This window comes from Balaenoptera borealis, assembly GCF_965194805.1.
Source record: "Balaenoptera borealis genome assembly, chromosome: 12".
In the NCBI taxonomy this organism is placed as follows: domain Eukaryota; kingdom Metazoa; phylum Chordata; class Mammalia; order Artiodactyla; family Balaenopteridae; genus Balaenoptera; species Balaenoptera borealis.
Window position 1 is genome coordinate 42,956,255 of NC_138869.1, and position 21,247 is coordinate 42,977,501.

At 48.3% G+C, this 21,247-nt stretch overlaps 1 protein-coding gene across 7 annotated transcripts in view; it reads right to left on the minus strand.

The window, feature by feature from the left end:
• Nucleotides 1-435: 435 nt before the first annotated feature.
• Nucleotides 436-21,247, minus strand: part of DAG1 (dystroglycan 1) — a 64,582-nt gene continuing 43,770 nt past the window's right edge. For all 7 annotated transcript variants that reach the window (XM_082348012.1, XM_082348011.1, XM_082348006.1 and 4 more), the window contains 2 exons: nt 18,102-18,498; nt 436-5,263 (listed from right to left, as the gene is read on the minus strand). In XM_082348012.1, coding sequence (XP_082204138.1) covers nt 2,861-5,263; nt 18,102-18,386 — 2,688 coding nt within the window. In that variant the 5' untranslated portion in view covers nt 18,387-18,498 and the 3' untranslated portion in view covers nt 436-2,860. The remainder of the gene's footprint in view (nt 5,264-18,101; nt 18,499-21,247) is intronic.

Here is a 21,247-nt window from a genome sequence, read left to right on the forward strand (position 1 = left end):
GCAGGAGGTCCAGCCTGAGGGACCCCTGTCTGGGACCTGCAGAAGCTGACCCACTCTGGGGCAGACAGCCTGTAGCAAGACCTCTCCCACCATCCTCCCCTCCCGCCCAGTCTCACTGGGTTTTCTGCCCGTTCCTCTCCCCACCCCACACTACAGATGAGGAAATTGAGGCTCAAGGAGATTTATCTCAGCTGGCTCAGGCAGAAGAGGTGCTAAGGAGGGCTCCTTGGTTGGCAGAGCTTCTGGTGCACACACCCACCCCTCCCAGAGGCACAGAAATGGTAAGGATGTGAAGGCTATTTGGTCAGCTGCTCAAAGGCCACCTCCGAGTGGGCCTAGCTGGGTCCCCTCTTCCCTCTGTCACATGGACTCCAGTTCCACCCTACACTCATGTTGTGTAGGGGCCAGGGAAAGAGATGCTTGGAGGCAATGGCATTGTAATAAAGACACTGTTTTATTTAGTTTGATATGTTTCTATACAGAATGCAGAAAACACATCTTAAAATCATATAGAAGGAAATAAAAACACGTCAGTGGTTGGTGAACACTTGAATGTGAGATCGGCTCTCTGTCTCACAGAGTCCAAAGACCACTGCCAGCCGGGCACTCAGGGGAGGAGGCAGCCTGCAAGGGCATTGTTGCTGTTGTTATTCTGTTCACTGCCCCATCGCCTCCTGTTGCTATGGTAACAGGCCATTCTGGGCCAGCCACGTCTCTGCGTGGCAATGCCCGATGGTGGGGTTGCTAGGGGCAACGGAGCTATTTGGAAGGCCTTTCAAAGCCCTCACCTGGAACACTGGAAATTGTTTATCTTTTGGCAAGGTCATCAAAAATAATCTCACCAGGTCAGACTCAGCTTGCGCTCCTGACTCTGGGGCACTGGGGAAACTCCGGCTTGGATCAGGGCTTGGAGGCACAAGGCCCAGTCATCACAGGTCCACTGAGACCTCATCTACAGGCTTCCCCCACAGTGGCACTGCTCACCCCACCAGGGAACCAGGCAGGAGAGAGAGGCTAGGCCCTGTGGGAGAAGGTGCAAGCGGGAATACCCTCCAGAGAAGGGCAGGGTGGAGACCCCTCCACTCTGACCGTCCCTCCCCTCCTGAGGCAGCACACATGAATCCTCTGCAAAATGGTCAATATGGCTTAGAAGTGGCTGCGTGGTGTGCAAAGGGAGCCTGGGTCCACCCACCCGCCCTCGATCATGGAAGGGATACATTATTGCAAAAGGCATTCCTCCCTAAAAGGTACCCAAAATAACTCTCAGACATCAAGAAGTCATGCTCAAAATGGTTTCTTCCAAAGGAGGAGAATCAAAGCTGAGTGGGTGCCCCTGAGTCACGGGACAGAGATGCAGATGGATGGACGGATGTTCTGCTAAAAAAGGCAAAAGAAGCCCCAGTGTAATTCCAGAATTTAAACCATTAGGAAAAGAAGGGGGGAAAAAAAATCAAAATGAGCAAAGCCGTCAGTCCCATGGAATCAACACTAAGAGCTTGTACAAACTGCTGTAAGCATCACCATTTTTAATCTTTTTTTTTAATAAAACAATTTGAGGCTGTATAAAAACTTTAGTAAAAAATTAGCTTTGAGAGCCCCCAAATTTTTACTATGAACTATTGCTGGCACTCCTCCCCAGCCACCAGACCTTTCCCAGCTGTTCAAGCCCAAGGCCTGGGACTGGAGCGCCAGAGAAAAGGGGTGGGGTGGGTCAGGGTTGGGCTGTGGACTGTTGGGACAAAGTGGCCAAGGTCAAGTGAGGAAAGAGCATCACATGACATAAAAATATTGCATCTTCACCAAAATGTCCCCCACTGAGTGTTTCAAAAATCCATGATATTCCTTTTAGGAGGGGGAAAAAAAACGCACAGAAAAAGGGTAAAAGAAAACAGGTTGATGTAGTCGAGTCTCTCGACCTCCCCAGGCATCCCCACGAGCAGCTGGCCCACCTGGAGCACCTAGGTTGGGGGCCACGGCCACCACTGCCTCTTGGAGTCCCCTTTCCATGGAAATGAAGACCCCTTGGTTGTGGGCCGCTAGCGTGCATGGGGTGGGGGTGTGGATGTCCATGGCCTAAGAGGCCCCTCCAGCTTCCAGCCCCTGGCAACAGTGGGACAGCAAACCCAGCACCAGGGCCCTGGCCCCTGAGCCAGGGCCAGGAGGGCCCCAGTCAGGCTCTCTGGGGTATCAGAGCAACGAAGTTTACGTAGTGTGAAAAAATAGGATTCCTTTGATAAAAAATACTGTCCCTTGGTCTTCTCTAAGTTTGAAACACCCTGGGAGCTTATTTTTAGCAAAGCAATTTCCCATACCCACCCCAAAATTACACATACAAGTTTAGGTAAACAGCAGATTAAATGTAAAAACTTAACCTTAAGTTCTGAAAGTCCTTTGAATTTAATCTTTAGCTACTGTTTTCCATGTTACATCCTGCAGCTAGACACACGTGAATAGAAAAAACAGTACAGTTAGTGTTAAAGGCAAAACGCAGAGAGCCGGGAGGCCGCCCAGCACTGCCTGCGAGTTCATTCACGGTTCCTCGCTCCCTCCATCTACCTCTACTCCAAACGGTGCTTTCAGAGCCAGCCTTCAAAAACGCAGCGAAGAATTTTCTATGAACAAACAAAAAGCTGTTAGGCAAAAATTAAAAGTAAAAATGTCCCCAAAGTCTCTCCAGCTGCTTTGGGGTTTAGGAGGACCAAGTGGGCGGGCTTGTCCAGGCCCCGTGTGTGTCAGCGTGTGCTAGGTCAGGTGTCGGCTCCCAGTGGGCGATGGTCTGCAGGCCACTGGTCTCCACAGACAACACCGTGTTGTCTCCAGGGCCCTGCCCTACCCCTGCCTCCACCCAGGCGCTTGTGGGTTAAGGGGGGACATAGGGAGGGGGCGACCGGTATGGGGTCATGTTCTTGGGACGGGAGCCCTTGCCCTCCATGGGGGCTGTGAAGGGCGGCGGGGGCTGGTAGGGAGGTGCATTGGGATCCTCATCCCGCAGGGGTGTGTACTCTCCCACGGTGTCCTGGTTCAGAGGAGTGGTCTCGGGCACATTCTGGTTGGGGTACTCAGGAGGGGGGAGGGGGGCTTTTTCCTCCTGCAGGATAAGCGGCATGCTGGAGGAGGGTGGGGGCTTGGAGTCGTCCAGCTCATCTGCAAAGATGATAGGCACCCCCTTCTTGATGAAGGTGGCCTGGTCCTCGAGGGTGAGCTTGCCCTTCCTCTTCTTGCGATAGCAGATCATGGCAATGATGCCAGCGATAAGCAGGATGGCTGCAACCACCACGGCCGGAATGACCGTGTGCAGGTAGACATCATCCTCGCTGCTCTTCTCAGGGTCCCTATCTGGCACCTCCGTAGGTGGTGCCTCTGAGGGCACCCTCCTGGGTGGCGCCGCTGGGACAAACTGTAGATGCCGACAGCTGCCAGAGCCTGTCACAGAAATGCTCAAGGCCTTAAAGTCGGGCTCCAAGGCGTTGGCGAAGGCAGCTCGAGGTTTGCCATCATCCTCAGCGATCCTCTGGCTCAGCCCCGTGATCTGCTCCTTGGGGCAGGGCTCCAGGGGCAGTGTATTGTTGGTCCATTCCACCACAATGGAGCCTCGGGTGATATTCTGCAGAGTGATGGTGCTGCAGTTGCGGTCCCCAAAGGCGAAGGCCAGCTTCTTCACCAGGGCAATCTTCTTGTGAATGTCATTCACCACAGCTGCTGGGTCACCCACAAACTTGGCCTTGAACCTAGCAGGAGCCCTATCCCCTTGAGGGCGCCTGTGGACATGGATCTCGAAGGCATCCACAGCTGATAGGCCCCCTTTGTCTGTGGCGTGCATGAAATATTCGTGCTTGCCCACGTGGCTGCTGTCAGGCAGGCCATACATGAGCTGGCTGTTGCTGTTGAACTGCACCCAAGACTTCTCGCCTACCAACTGCTGCTCCCGAAGCTTCAGGGTCAGCTTCAGCTTATCAGTGGTGGTGTCCTCATTGTCATAGAAGGTGTCCGAAGGGATCTTCACCTCAAAATAGGTGCCAACCCAGGCATCCACCCTGTCGATATGGTTCTTGAGCTCTGGGCGCTGGTTGGGTTCTCCTCCGCGGGGCATCCCACTGGTGGTGGTGCGGATGCGAGTAGGCGGGGAGGCGGTTTCCAATCTGGTGACGGGAGCTTTGGTGGTGACCCGGGGCACCGGTCGGGGTGTCCGTGGTTTCTTGGTCGGCCTTCTAGTCGTGGTGGTTGAGGAATCAGTAGAAGGTGTGGCTGGTTTTGGCGTGGATACTCGTGGCTTCTTGGTGGTAATTGTGGGAGGGGTAGCAACTGCCGTCGGCTCCACATAGCCAGGAATGGTCATTGTTGGGCGGATCTGGCCAGGAACTGTGGTGCCAGCTTCTGACACCCGAGTGGGCTGGATGGGGCCGAGGGTTGGGGTCTGAATAATGGCACCTCGAGTCCGAATGGTGACTGTGGGCTTCCCAGGCACAGGATCCCTGACTGGAGGAATCATGGTCTCGGTTGGAGGAGCAATGGCTGGAGATGTGGGGGTGGGCACAATTCTGGATGGTGGCTCCTGGATGGCCGTGGTTGGGGGCCCAATGGCAGTGACAGGTGTGGGTGTGGCATGGATCTGCCTCCGGATGCGTTTGGGGAGAGGGGGTTTCTTGTTGGCGATGTGCCAACCCACCACAGGGTAGCCAAGCTGGGCAGACATAGCACCTTCCCTGGCGGGGACCTCCACACCACGAATGTCAGGCACACTGTTCTGGTTCAGGGAGCAGCCCAGCTTCCAGGAGAGCAGGGCCCCATTCTCTACCACCTTTTTTGCATTTCCTGGGCCAGCCATGAAAGCCGACATGTCAAACAGTCTGTTATTCACCACTGGCACCAACTTCATGTTGTGAAGCTCCACTTCTGAGAAGCTCCGCATCCTGTGCAGAAGGTCAATCCTTTGCTTTGGGGTCATCTTGGTGAGGTCAGCATCCAGAATTACTGTCAGGACAGTCACAGGCTCATCGGCAGCACAGACAGATGATACCACCTCACCAGGGTCTGGTGACGCTGCCCGCACAGACTGTGGCTCACTGTGGTCTTCAGGGTAGACCTCGATAGAGAACACACTGGAAGTCTGCGGGACGTGGCTTCCGTTGGCCCCCAGCCGTGCAGCACTCACTGAAATGTAATGCACGCCCTTATCAGTGTCAAGGGGGAGACCCTCCAGGGTGTGGCTCTGTGGGTCCCACTGCAGCCAGGACGGTAATGCCTCCTTCCCTGCTGCTGATACCTAGAAGAGATGTCAGCATGAGTTAATTGCCACCATCACTGCATAACCCGAAAATGATCACAACAGTTAACCACTGGCCTAACCTGTGTGACAGGCCTGAGGTACAATTCAGAATTCCTGGTGGAGGAACCAACGCCTCTCTCCTGGAGCTCATTTACCTGTCACGAAAGACTGGGGCTGCCAGATGGGCTAGCATGGAAGGCAAATGATTCGCCCAAGGCCACACGGTGGGGAGACAGCAGTTCTGGCACTCAAAACACATGTCTCATCCCAGAGAACTGATGCCATGGAGCTCAAGAATGTTGCACGTTTTTATACCAGTGAAGTGCCCTGCCACCTACTCGTCCACTCTGCCTGCAGAATCAAGCCCGAGTGTCTCATCCCTCAGCACTACTTTCCAACCTTGCCTCAGACTTCTACCCTACCCTCCACAGACACCACAACTTTGCTCAAGGTATATGCCTGGCCTAGAGTGCTTCTCCTGCCCAGAAGTGGAAATGCACGCCGGTCTGGGTGCAGGGACAACTCAATGCCCCCAGATGCCTCATTTTACAACCACCATGTTACATTCAAGTGTAGTGGGGTACATTTGGTTAGCTGTATCTAATGTCTTAACACTGCTTTTCAAATCTCAAGAAAAACTGCAATGCCCAGGGTAGGGGAATGTAAACAATTATTCTAAGAAGAGTGTTTATCAAAGGCATTCCAAGGACCTCCAGTCTCTCTAAAAGAGAATTCTGTAGTCAACTAAGTTTGGGAAATGGACAGAGCTTACCTGTGTCCTTGGAAAGCCGAAGCACAGAGCAGGCCTCAGGAGCTCATCCCCTTTTCCACCCAACAGCACCTCCCAGACTTATTTCAGGGTGGAAGTCCTCCACAGCGACATGACTGGTAATACGTAAAGCCCCCAAGGGAATGCCACCATAAAAACTTCCACCATCAGCTGACAAGAGGGAAACAAGACTCACCTCTTGCCCAGGCCCCATCTATGACTTCTCTCACCTTCGGGAAACACCTATTCCTGCCCCCAATGCAAGAAAGGTGGGATCCACTCTCTGGTCTGCCTAAAGGCACTCTCAGTCAGCTCCACTGCCCTGTCCATCAAGTCCAGAAACACAATGGCCAACAGATGGCATGTCTTACTGCCAGCCTCGGCCCAGGAATTGCCCTTCCTGGTCATTGCTTGTCAGGAGAGGGAAACTAAAATGCTTCCCTCCCTGTGGCAGGAAGGCCACAGCTATGGCTGCTGGGTTCCCCAGGGGCTCTGGTTCGTCAGGCTTCCTCCTTCCAAGAGCCAGGTGCCTGAGTGATTGGGGAAGAGACCCTGAACTCATACCTGCTCTTCCCAGCCAGGACCCAGGTGTCCATGCGCATGCCATTCCATCAACCTTATCAGAGACCAGATATTTACCCTGCCTATAAAGAGATTTCCTACCTCCAGCAAAAAGCCATGAGAAGACATATGACATTATTAGGAGTTGTCCTTTATTGACTGCTCTCTGAACCACTGAGTTCACAGAGTTTCTTTTGTGACACCACATTCCATCAACCCTAGGGTGCACAATCATCTAATTAATGAACCACTAAGAATCCCCCATCCCATCACTCACCATCCACTGCAAACAGAGCCAACATCAGAAATGGTAAAATAACTGTAAACATGGGTGTCTTCAAATCCATGAAAAACACTAAATATAGTCTTCCTTTACAATCTTTTTTAGCTACAAAAATACTTATTACAACTGCTTTGACTGAAAAACCTATGCTTTAAATTTTTTCAGTTCAATTATGTTAAATACAAAAACTGCCACATCCACATATAAACATATAAAGCAAAGGTTGAATGATCTAGTTTTGCAAAAAATGTGAAGCAAAGATGTTAAGGCCAAATGGAGTAGTCAAGGGAACCATGAGATGTTTTACAGGGGTGGGGTAAGAACTTCCTGAGAGGAAGAGAGTAGGTGAGCCAGGGCGTGGACCCAGGTTTCCGGCCACCCAAGGGTATCTCTCCTAAGCCCACTCCATCCCAATGTCTACCACTGGAATGAGAGGACACCTGCAAGAGATCGGGCAGAGAAAGGAGAAAGGGAGGGCCAAGAATGGAGCTCTGGATGAAGTCAGCCAAGGAGAAGCCACTTGTAGAGAAGACTGAACAGGGCCAAGAGAGACCAGGAGAGGCTCCAGATGGGTGCCAAGTGGCTGGCCAGGCCCATGGGATATGCCTCAGTGGCCAGGCAGTTAGCCCTGTGCCCAGTGCCGTGTGTTCCATCAGCACAGATGAGTAAGCAGCGTCAGTGCTTTTTCAAGTCTGTCTCAATTACGTAAGGGCACTTTATAACAGAGAGAACAGAGAAGGGCCCTCGCCTCCTCAAGCTTCCCTGGCTGGCTCGGCTTCCCTTTCTGCTGACCCCCAACAGCCACAGTTCTGTTGTCAGACATGCCCTAAGGCATAAACCCAGGTTGGTCAAGGCTCCCACACAGCCAGACTTAGAAAATATACACTTATTTGAACTACGCCAAGTAACATTTTAGCATGTTAATAACGTGTAACATAAATAACAAACATTAAAGAAAACCCCAGCTTTCACCAAAGCAAGTTATAATGCTCAATCTCAAACTGGGCGATGGAAGAGCAGAACTGTGTAGCTTCATTTTGGTTACTGAAACAAATTCTTTCACTATGGTCTACCCACAGCTTTAGAGACAACATTTGGGATAAGCCATGTCAGAAAAACAGAGCCAAGCCACTCCACCCTGCACCTGCCCTCCCTTCTGCAAATTCTGGCTCCTCAGGGTACTGGAGCCCTGGCCACAGGATAGGTGTTCAACCTGGATCTACACCCGGAAGCAAACAGTCCCCGGCGTGTTGGGTACTCCTCAGACAAGGAGAGATTCTAACCTGAACGTTCTAAAATCCATGCATCTCTGAGCATCTTGGTACTGCAAACATCAGGTCCAGGCAGCACTTTGGTTGGCAATGATTCATTTTAATAGAAAGGCCACAGGAAGCAAAACAAATCTGAGTTCCACAAGGAACCTACCCAAGTCACAGGGAAGCTGACATCTCTGCATTTTCAAGGCCATTTAGGGAAAGCCCCTGAACTGGGAAGTCTGAACATGCCTGAAGGTCTGGCAGTGTCCACAGTCCCCAAAGGATTCCACTAGCGGCCCCCCTCCCTCTCAAGGACACTCAGTTGAGGGAACGCTCTGGGATGCAACACCTGCTCTACTGTGACAAAGCAGGAGCCCCTCAGTCCATGGGAACTCTGGACATCCTCCCCAGCTTGCAAAACTTCCAGGCTCTAGACCACTTTTCCTCTCAGGGCCTAAGGGTGAAGTGGGATATGAAAGTTCCTTCTCAGAGACACAGCCCCCATGACAAGCCAGGACTCATCTCTATAAAAACACCGTACCCGAAGGGAAGCCCCATCTCCAGGCAGTCTGAGGCTTCATCCAACCTCAGCCTCAGTTTTCTCATATGTAAGAAGGGGGAAAAGATGCCAGCCTTGTATGATCACAGGGCCAGGCACACGCTGGACTCTGTCAGTGCTGGTTCCTCACCCGCCCCTATGGGCTGAAAGAGGACACAGTACACATTGTGAGGCTCCTGCAGGAATGGATCCAGGGCGTGTCCAGGCTCCACTCCCCCATCCTCTTTCCCAAATGGCCTTGGACCCAGCACACACTGAGGCTTTGTCTCCCTGTTCATACCCCAAAGCAGAAACTCAAAGCATCAAAGGGAAGTGGAGAGGCCACAGGAAGAGGAAGCCAGGACCCTATAGGGGAACACGGCCAAGGCTGGGGACCCTCAGGGACTTGCTTACCTGTTAAGAACTGTTTGCTAAGAGTGGATGAAAACGTTGAGGGGCATAGAGGGCAGGGAGAACTTGCTGCAGGTGACAGCCCAAAGCCAGCACTCACATCCTCTAAGTCTAAAAGAGATGTGCTTGATCCTGGCATATTTGCACATGAGATTCCGACTATCCTTGGAATCTTTAGTTTACTCATATAGAAATTTCTGTCCTAGCTGTACTGTAACCACCCACAACTGACCCTCTAAGGACTGCCAGGCTAGAAATGGCAGGCAAGAAGCAGGAATCAGAGCTCTGTGTGAAGTGCTCATAACACCAGCACATGTATTTGGGGTGACAGGCTGTCCCCAGCCATGGAACTCCCCCAGGGTTTCAAGTCACCCCCAGGTTTTCAAGTCACCCTCCATCATTAAATACCAACACTCCCTTGCTGACCTTATAAAGCAGCCATCTTGGAAAGGAGACTTCAGGCAATGGGAACACCTGCAGGAGGCAGAAACTGCAGGAGGAAGCCTGATTTGAGATCATGGGCTCTAGACCACAGGCCACTCAGAAAGAGCCAGAAATCTTTCCAGTTTCAGCAACCCTCAGAGAGAACATGCTTCTGAGATGGAAGGCAAGCCCAGCACTGAGGAAAACAAGATCTTGAATAGCCACACACCCAATTTTAGAAATCTTGATCCATAAAGTACATCCAAAAACATTAAGAATCAAAACCACAAAACCTGGGCAGACACATAAGGAGTTCTGAAGACTACCTGCCCAGCGATGCCCACAATTAATCACCATGACCAATGATTGGGGAACTGCCAAACGTGAAGGTTTTGGTCACTCCTCAGTCTATACTAGCAGATGACTAGTAACTGACTTCCTATTCAGTTCTCAGACATTCTCTTCAACTTCTTCGCTGGAGCCTTCTCTTGCACAGTAGACTGTCAAACACTTGGTCTGATAAAGATACAGCACCTGTGCTAAAACACCATGCAACGCAAGTAGAGTCTCTCACTCCAAATCAGCATAACATACCTGGAGAAAGAACAAATCGGCAGAGGAGCTTATATTACTTAGTCCCTCATCAAAGAGCAGATTTCTGCCCATCAAAACTGAGGAGCTGGACTCTCACTAGGGCTTAATTAACTATATGACCACTGGTTTCTAAAACCAAGAAAACCTAAGCTTTATCATTCAGAACCCACAAGGTGGTATCTTACCCATGCAGGAGTTACGGGACTTAGAAATGGCAAGCAAAAGTTCCAGAAAGATGGATGAGCACTTTCATATACTTGTCACTTGGGTGAGTTGATGCTGGCCAGCAAAGAGCGATCTTAGGAATAAAGTATAATCAAGAAACTGCATTTGGTGAGAATTCCCCCACACTACAAACCTTTCGGAGGGTCCTTTGAGCCTCAGTGGTGGCACCTTCCAACCAACACCTCAAGACACGACAGCCCCAGGGGTTCAGGCTGGGCCCTTCCCTGAATCCCCAATAGATGTGCCAGAGGGTCTTCTCAGTGGTCCATTTCACAGTGGCACAAACTGCTGCCCTGTGACACCCCACTGCTTGGGCCTCTTAGCAGCCTGCCCTGGCAAAGTCCCTGCCTTCCCTCAGACCTGGTCACTGGCTCCTGGACTCTTCAGCCCCTCACCCCTCACCCAAGCTGCGGAGCTGAGCCAACCCGCAGCCGTCTATGGCTGGGTACCATAGGCAACACCCTGGAGGCACTCACACATGAGGTGATCAAGGCCTCCTTGGGGCAGGCCGACTGTGTGGTGGGCTCCTTTGCTCAGGGGGGCAGGAAATAGTCCCTCTGATGGAGTCAGCTTCCAGTCACGTTTCAGAGGCCCCCATGGTGCTGACTCACATTCAGGGTGATCCTGTGTCTGTGCCATGGACTATGACAGTGAGACTAATCTGCTCTGTGGCCAAGCTCAGCTTCTGCAAATGATGCACATGGGCAGTCACATGGCTGGGTTGTGGGGAGATGGCACATGTCAACAGGAAGAGCCTCTGGCTTGAGGTCAAAGGCCAAGACTTTGCCCCCACAGAAGGTGAGGAACCAGGGTAGAACCAGGGTAGACATACTTTGCTTTACCGAGTAGAGCAGAGCCACACCCATGAGAGACAATCATTGGTTCTGTTGCTTGACATTCAAACCTCAAACCAGAATATGGCTGTTGCCACAAAGGCCAAGGCCACAGGATCACAAGTTGAACATAACCTGTCCAGCCCCATCAGTGCCCCTCTGGTCTGAATTATGAAGCATTTTATCTGATGTTAACTGTTCTCATCTGAAAACAAAAATTAATCATTTTCCCCCCAAAGTAAGGGACAGCTTAGCATAGTTATAGCCACTAATAAAATTCTCAGAATCAGTCCCTCAATCCCAAGCCCTGACATCAACTATTTTTACTTTGTCATGTTTTCAGTCCTTGTCAGTAATTTTTTTCCTAAAACATAGAAGCCTATATATTCAATAATAAGTATTTAAGCTGATATGTCTGGGCAAATGCCATTCTGACAACCCACCCCCAAGGATGCCTTCCTTCGCCAACCCGCATTTCCCAGTGTGCTCTGTTCACAAGGGATCAATTCAGAGCCAGGGAACACCCACTTGAGGCAGGAAGAAACTGCAGTTCATCTCACGCAGGCGGGGTTGCCACAAAGCTCTCAAGCATCCAAAGAAATACTCCTTTCATGAGCTCCCCTTCCTGGCCAAAAAGAGTACCCATTGTTCTCATGGGAACAATTGGGGGCCTATGCCAGCAGATGAGAGCACAGTCCCAGGAAGGGCTGCTCCCAGTCTGCCGACATCTTGGGCTGAGAGAAATTCCACATTGTCTCCAGACAAGGAGGCTAAAGGGAAGCAGGGATGAAAAGCCATCCTCATGGGCCCTACCAAAATGAGACATCTGAGGGGGCTCTAGAGGGGTAGCCCAATCATTTCATGAGATGCAAAGACTTCTCTCCTGACCACCCCAGAGAGGAGGAGTTAGAACATCTCCAGCCATATAATCACCTTCCTCAGCCAGTCCTACACTCAAGTCAGAGGAGAGGCACCCTTAGGGAGCCGGCGCCAATCCTGAGGGAAGTCAGGGGGGTAACTTATACTATGGCCAACTTGGGACAGCTTAGGATCTGCCCAGCAAAGGCAAAGCTGGCTTCCGCGGGACCTATACCCACAGACCCTGATGAAGAGAGAGGGTGTTCTAAGACCTAAGACTCCTGTGAGAGCTAAGAACAGTCAAGACCTGGGATGAGCTTTGCATACAGGCATCTAGTCTGGTCCAAGGGAGCACATGCCAGGATCATCTCCTTTAGGGTGTCCTGAGGCCACAGGAGAAAAGAAGAGACCCAAGGCACAGGTCTTTCAGTAAGGTCATGCTGGCCACAAAGGTCTGGAGGTAGCCCGTAGCCCCTTCTTACATCATCAGATCAATGGAGTCCATTTGGGAGTTAAAATGGGGTCAGTAATAGCAAATTGATTCTTGAGGTAGAGCTAGAGAACAGCAGGGAAGTAATAGGTGCTGGCTGGGATGAGACTGGACAAGGACTGTTTGGACATGAAAGAGTCTCAGATGTGGGGGAGAGCAAAAGATCCAGGACCTCAGGGCTAATCCTCCAGGCAGGCATGTCCCGTTCTTCTTTCTCCTGACCTGCTTCCTTGAAGCCTGGTGTATAAAATATAGGGAAGTGCTTGTTTTAGGAGTTGATGTTACCCGATGGGCATACCCGGCTGATGCCAAGCAGCACTTCCTCTGTCACTGTGATTCCCAAAGTTGCCACGATCTCCTGAAATACCACAACCATCAGCCCACACAGGTCCAACAAGGCTTGGCAGGTAGCCAGTGCAGCTCACTTAGCATGAGACTTAATTTTCTACCCCTTCTATAGACTGTTACATGGTCTGTTACAAACACTGAATTATTCTATCACCAACCCCCATGCACATCTCCTGACCAGTCAGCAAGTATGACAACCACCCCATCTAATCTCATCAGGTCTCAGGACAGACCATGCTCTGCCTATGAGTCCTCATTAGGCAATTCGGCTAATTGATTGGAAGGCCAACCCTTACCTGGGAACCCCACATGAGGCTTAGGCAAGCTTAGTCTCTTACTGCCCTGACATAGGCTGGCATTTCTTCCTACAAACAGGCAGGTAGGCTTTTTTTTTTTTTTTAAATAAATTTATTTTATTTATTTATTTTTGGCTGTGTTGGGTCTTCGTTGCTGTGCGCGGGCTTTCTGTAGTTGTGGGGAGTGGGGGCTACTCTTCGTTGTGGCGTGTGGGCTTCTCATTGAGGCGGCTTCTCTTGTTGCAGAGCTTAGGCTCTAGGCGCACAGGCTTCAGTAGTTGTGGCATGAGGGCTCAGTAGTTGTGGCTCGTGGGCTCTAGAGCACAGGCTCAGTAGTTGTGGCACACGGGCTTAGTTGCTCCACAGCATGTGGGATCTTCCTGGACCACGGATCGAACCCGTGTCCCCTGCATTGGCAGGTGGATTCTTAACCACTGCACCACCAGATAAGTCCCTGGCAGGTAGGCTTTGACAATCCAAAGCAGGTTTGCAGGTACTGAGGGGGTTCTCCTTCCCTCTGCCAGCCCAAAAACATTTGAAGGCCTACTATGGGACTGGAATCAAACATGCAGACTAACAAGAATTTCAAGTACAAAAATGTGCTAAGAAGATAACACAAGGTTTTGTGAGAAATCTGCCTTCATCAGGGTGGAGGGAAAGGGCTCCAATGCTGAAATTAAGCCTGAAAGAGGTGGCTGTACCCATGCTGACAGAAGAAAAAAAGAGCCAGCAGCCTGGGGTGGGCCCTGAGCTTGGCATATCTGTGGGGCAGAAAGAGGCTGGTGTGGCTGGGACAAGGTATGCAAAGGGAAAGGGGAGAGAGAAGAGGCCAGAGGCCAGATCAAACAGGGCTTAATCCTAAGGGCAGGGGGGTAGGGGAGGCCTGTTTTTAGCAGATGTAAGCTTTACAAAGATAAAGATGTCTCTTGCCTCAGTATGGAGAACAGACTGAGGGGTTAAGAACAGAGGCAGGACGCCTGGGAAGAGGTGAGCGAGTGGTAGTTTGGATGACAGTAATAGTGATGGATATGATTTGCAGGTCACCCCAACAAGGCTCCTTGGGACCAAGATCTGAAATATTCCTCACATACACAAGAATATTGGGCAGCCATTAAAAGTTACATTCCCAAAGAATACTTAATAACCAAGGAAAAAAACTCAAACTACAGTGAATGAAAAAAAGGTTAAAAAATAGATTCAGCATGATTTCAGGTCTGTCTAAAATGTCTGTGTGTGTATGTGACACGGACACCTCTTGATGAACGCAGAAAATGATGGAGGAGTATGCTAGTGGTAGGAACCACAGGAGATTTTCTTTCTCCCTTTTTCTACAATGTACATTTATACATCATTATTATAATGGGGGGGAAAAAAAACAACTCCTTTAATGTAAAGACTTTTCAATCCTGTTTTATACATAGGGAAACCAAAGCTCCAGGAAGGAAGTCAGGCTTTCTGATCTGATTCCCACCCCACACAACCCTGATGTCAAGACTGTTCGGGATGAAGAGTCACACATTTTCACCTGTTTTTCTACAGGTTAATCATCTACTAAATGGTCTGCTTTCCACAGATAGATATACTCAGATAAAATCCTGTTTTCCTAGTAAAATCTCTTTGCTCCCCCAGTGAATAAGCCTGTTAAATGTCCCTCTGCCAGATACAGCAAATACTCAGCTCACTGTATCGACTCAAGGCACCTTTGGTCAAGACTAATCCATGTACAACATTCCAGTAGCCACTGGAACAAGGGTAATCACTACAGGGTTTGGATATTCAGAAGATGAAATTTGATGCTGGGTAAGAAATGTACCTCCAAAAACGCCATTTTTCATCTAATAAACTAGAAACTGGCTTACTGGGGTGTTATGAAGGTTACATGGAAATCTTTCTCAAAGACTCCACAAACTAGAAAGAGCTCCATGGAACTGAGCCAGGATCTTCGGAAGTATGACCACCTCTGAGAACACAAGGCCACCCTAAGAACAAGCCATGAGCTAAGGAGAGGGGGTCAAAAAGGAAAAGAAAGAGAACACAAGGAGGGTCAGGTGAGGAGTGGGTCTGCCCAGATTCAAGGGAAAGGGGCAAAGACACACCTCTCAATGAGAAGAGTGGCATGGAATTTGTGACCATTTCTAATCTAGATGCCTGGGGCTTGTGGGTCAGAGAGGCAAGTTGGTAAAGACTCATTAGAGCCTGGGTGTGCTTTGACCAATGGAGTACAAAGGAAGTGTCACTGTGCAAGTTTCCAAGCCCAGGCCTTAAGAGACTGGCAGCTTCCACTTCCTGTATCTTGGAATACTCAATCTTGGAACCCAGCTATTGTACTGTGAGGAAATCCAAGTATCTGTGTAAAGGTCTACATGGAGAGAAACCAAGGACCTTGATCAGCAGCCCCAGGTAAGCTCCCTGTCAACAGGCAGAACCAACTTGCCAGCCATGAATGAGCCATCTTGGAAGTAGATCCTCCAGGCCCAGGTAAGCCACTCTAGCTAGTGCCATGTGCAGCAGAGATGAGATTCCCAGATTAGCTCTAAATCCCTGAATTCCTGGCCACAAAACTGTGAGCAAAACAAATTGGCTGTTTCAAACCACTATGTTCTTATGCTTTAAACATACCAATAAATAGCCAGAACACTATGCGTGTGTATGTAGAAATCTAAGTGCAAAACAGATATTAAAAACTACCATAACAAAGTATAGACCTTGGAATACTTTTAATTCATATTCAAGCCACACCTCTGGGGAAAGAATGCTGTAGGCCAAGGGTTAGAAAACTATGGCCATGAGGAATTCCCTGGTGGTACAGTGGTTAAGAATCCGCCTGCCAATGCAGGGGACACGGCTTCGAGCCCTGGTCTGGGAAGATCCCACATGCTGTGCAGCAACTAAGCCCGTGCACCACAACTACTGAGCCTGTGCTCTAGAGCCCACAAGCCACAACTACTGAAGCCCGCACACCTAGAGCCCATGCTCTGCAACAAGAAGCCCGCGCACCACAACGACGAGTAGCCCCCGCTCGCCGCAACGAGAGAAAGCCTGCGCTCAGCAACAAAGACCCAATGCAGCCAAAAATAAATAAACTAAATTAAATAAATAAATTTATTTTAAAAAAAGAAAACTGTGGCCATGGGACTTCCCCAGTGGTCCAGTGGTAAAGAATCTGTCTTCCAATGCAGGGGACGCAGGTTCAATCTGGGCTGCCACCTGTCTTTGTACAGCCCATGAGCTAAACATGTTTTTTGCAATTTTTAAATGAGGGGGAAAAAAATCAAAAGAAGATATAGTATTTCTTGACACGTGAAAATCACATGAAATTAAAATTTCAGTTTCAGTAAAGTTTTTAAAAGTAAAGTTTTATTGGGGGCTTCCCCGGTGGCACAGTAGTTAAGAATCCGCCTGCCAATGCAGGAGACACAGGTTCCAGCCCTGGCCCGGGAAGATCCCACATGCTATGGAACAACTAAGCCCGTGCTACTGCGCTCTACAGCCCACAAGCCACAACTACTGAGCCCGCGTGCCACAACTACTGAAGCCCATGCACCTAGAGCTCATGCTCCGCAACAAGAGAAGCCACAGCAATAAGCCCACGCACCATAACGAAGAGTAGCCCAGCTCGCCGCAACTAGAGAAAAGCCCGTGTACAGCAACAAAGACCCAATGCAGTCAAAAATAAATTAAATAAATAAATAAATTTATTTTTAAAAAAAAGTTTTATTGGAACAGAGCCATGTCCATTCGCTTGCATATTGTCTATGGCTACTTTCATACTACACTGGCAAAGTTGAGGAGTTGCAACAGAAACCATATGGCCAGCAAAGCCAAAAAAATACTTACTATCTGGCTTTTTTTAAGAAAAAGTGTGCTGACATCTGCTCTAGGAGATGTTCATAGCTTGAGGAGTACACCCCACCCACCCACACGGCTCCCATGCAAACTCAATCAGAAAGTAGGGGAAATTCCAAGGTCCCACAACCCCAGACAAAGGGATGTTACTTCTTCACACAAAAGCTTCCTGTTTCAACTAATTTCCACCCTGGGTTGGACAAGACACTCTTCAGTTACAAAGATCTCAGATCCCCTTGTTTTCTGGGTTGCCTCCCCAAAAGGAGATGAGGCGAGGCTGAAATTTAAGTACTAATTTTTGTTCTTAAGTGACCAAATACATTAGTAAACATAGAACACCAAAGCAAAGCAAAACTCCAATATTTACTTATACCTTATTTTTAAAAAATAGGTTCAGGGCTTCCCTGGTGGCGCAGTGGTTGAGAATCTGCCTGCCAATGCAGGGGACACGGGTTCGAGCCCTGGTCTGGAAAGATCCCACATGCCGCGGAGTGGCTGGGCCCGTGAGCCACAACTACTGAGCCTGCGCGTCTGGAGCCTGTGCTCCCCAACAGGAGAGGCCGCGATAGTGAGAGGCCTGCGCACCGCGATGAAAAGTGGCCCCCGCTTGCCACAACTGGAGAAAGCCCTCACACAGAAACGAAGACCCAACACAGCCATAAATAAATAAATATTAAAAGAAAAAAAAAAAAAGGTTCAAAGCATTTAAAAGTTCCATATTTCTTGGGTTTAATCCCATGGTTAATGAAAGCAGACCATTTCCTATACACAGGCCCTTCCATCAAATCCCTAATTTGATGACCAAAAGATCTTCCAGAGTACATATGTAAAAGCTTTTTAATGGTGACACCCTCAAAATGGGGCAAAAATAAAGGTTTAGGATGCTATTCTGAGATATATGGGGACCCTCTAGTGAACGTCAGCGGCTGTCCCTCTCTTAAGGAACACTTAGCAGGTCCTGGAAGAACTGAGCTCAGAATTCCTCGAAAACTGAAAAACTAAACCTAAACTAAAAAACTAAAAAAACCTAAAATTAACACTAAAATCAAAACTAAAATGGAAGATGAGAATTATTCCTCATTTACAGTTTATATCCAGTCTCACCTTGATGACTTCTCCATTGGAGGCAATTAAATCTGTTGGAATGGTCACTCGAAATGAGCGTCCGACGACAGCGGTGCCATCAGGAATGCCAACCACCGTGGGAACAGCCTCATGGAGGTCTGAGAGTACTGAGTGCATGGACGCCTCGAGCTGGTTCTCCCAGTCCCTGACGGCCTCCGAAGGCTCACTGGGCCAGCGGGACTGAGTCACAGCCACAAATAGCAGAAGGAGAAAGGTCCTCCCCCAGAGGGGGAGCAGCAGCGAGAGGGCCACAGACATCCTCATCCCGGGCTCAAGTCTGCTCAAGCAGATAGTCTAAGAAAGGAAGCAAGTGACGTGGTCCCAGAACTGGGTCCTCAGCCTCTGCACACCTGCTCCATCCCAGAGCACCCAAAGCCTGAAAAAGAAGAAGAGTAGACTCAGACTTCAGCAACTTCCATGGTTTCAAAGTTGAGCACAGGCAGTTACTACCCCCTAGGTGTTCCTGCCAAAAATATCTACTCTGAGTTGGATCAAGTCTCACCCTGCACTGTCCAGTACAGAGCCACCAGCTACATGTGGCTACTGAACACTGGAAATGTGGCTGGCCTGTTAAGTATAGAGCACACCGTGGATTCTGAAAACTAAGTATAAAAAAGGAACGTTAGGGACTTCCCTAGTGGTCCAGTGGGTAAGACTCTGCACTCCCAATGCAGGGGGGCCAGGGTTCGATCCCTGGTCGGGGAACTAGATCCTGCATGCATGCCACAACTAAGAAGTCTGTATGCTGCAACTAAGACCTGGCACAGCCTAAATAAATTAATTAATTAATCTAAAAAAAAAAGAATGTAAAATCTCTAATACTTTAAAAATATTGATTACATATTGAAATAATATTTTGGATATAAAATATTAAGTATAGTTAAGTAAATAAATATTAATAAATAGTACATAATAAAGATATTAAATATATTATTAAAATTAATTCCACCTGCTTATTTTTATTTTTTTTTCATGTGACTACCGGAAAATATTAAATGACATATGTGGATCACATTGTATTTCTGTTGGGTAGTGCCGCTCTAGAACTAACTTCCAGTTCATAGGAAACACAGGGCCATGAAGACACAATCAGACAAATCTAGAATGTGGGACCTTCTACAAGATAACTGGTCTGGTCTTTCCAAATCTGACGCCTCTAAATACAAGGGGACTATTCTAGATTTAAAGACTGCAACCAGATGCAGTGTGTACATCTTGACTGGACCCTGGATTTACTTTTTAAATTTATTTTGTATTGAAGTATAGTTGAATTACAATGTTGTGCTAATTACTGTTGTACAGCAAAGTGACTCAGTTATACGTATATGTACATTCTTTTTCATATTCTTTTCCATTATGGTTTATCATAGGATATTGAATATAGTTACCTGTGCTATACAGTAGGGCCTTGTTTATCCATTCTATATATACCAGTTTGCATCTGCTAATTCCAAACTCCTAATCCAACCCTCTCTTACCCCCCACCCCCTTGGTAACCACCAGTCTATTCTCTATGGCCCTGATTCCATTTGTTTCATAGATAGGTTCATTTGTGTTGGATTTACTTTAAAAAAAAACAAAAAACACACAAGATCAGCTCCCAAAGGGATAACTGAGGAATTGTGCATGTGGGCTGGAGATTAGATTTATTGTTAATTTTCTTAGGTGAGATGATGGTGGTGTGGCTCGATAACAGATTGTCCTCAATTTTGAAGTATTTAGGGATGAAGTATCAAAAATCTCTGCAACTCACTTTGAAATGGTCCAAGGGGAAAAAAAAACCCATGTGCATGCATATATAGAGATAAAACAATGTGGCAAATATTACAATTATTAAGTCTTAAAAAAATACTTTTGAAAAAAATTGAAAAGCCAAGTATTTGCACAGAGAAGTGTGGCAACCACCCACTGCTTACACCCCACATATTGCATATACTTGCTAACTCAGTGCTAGTGAACGAAACTTATTTGAACTCTCTTGCCCCCCACCCCCAACAGTGACTAAAACCCTGCACATTGTCCCCTCTCCCCCACACCAGCTTCAAGCAGCTCATGACCCTGCTCTAAGGCTGGCAGCCACACAGATGCACTGTGGGACTTTCTGGGTGCCCACAGGTGGCCACAGCCATCACAAGCAATTTCCCATTCTGGAAAACGATGAAGCCCTGCCCTGAGCCAAGCTGTTGAGGAGCCACGTGATATTTTTTGACCTGGGTAATGCAAAGTAAATAAAATTGCTTAAGAAAACAAGGCCACTGAAACAGGCAGCGTACTCTAAAGTCAATGCAAATCCAAGCCAATGCCAAAAGGTTTTTTTTGCTATTGACTTCGTTATTCCTGTTCTTATTTTGTTTCTGAACTAAAAGTCATGAGACAAAGACAAAACCCAAGAAAGTAAAACAATTTTGAGGGCTGGGAGTCCTATCCTACCAAACCAAGACTTATCACAAAGCTACTGTATTTAAGGCAGTGTCACATGGGGCAGAGTAGACACTGGACTGTGGAACCAGAGGGAGAGCCCAAAACCTGCTTGCAAAGAAGCTGTTCAAAGGCGCCAGGACAAGTGGCTATCTATGTAGAAAAAAAACACAATTAGGTTCTTCTGTCACTTCTCCATCAAAAACAAGATAAATCCCAGGTGGATTAGATACATAAATGTAAAAAGCAGAACTTTAAAATGTTTAGAATATAGCAGAATGTCAGAATAAGGAAGGATTTCATTTTTAAAAGATATCAAAAAACACAAAACATAAAAGAAAAAGACCATTGGACTTTCACTTCTAGGAAGATGAAATAGATGTACTTCTCCTTAGTTTCCCACTAAATACAAGGGAAAATCCTAGATATTATATATATAAAATAAACATGAGACTCTTAAACAGTCAAGAGAAGAAGGCAGACCAGCTAGGGACCCCAGGATTCAAGCAATGACACAGCAGTGAGGTTCCTTGGGTTTTCTTTTGCCTCATGTATACCAGAATTGGGAGCTGAAGAAGCTGGCAACCCAGAAATGCCAACAGATGAAACAAAAAACGTCCTAACAAAAGTCTGCTCTCTTTATCCAAAGGAGCAAGAAGGGGGTAACCTAGCAAGACATAAAACATTTAGACAGTAACAGCCCTATT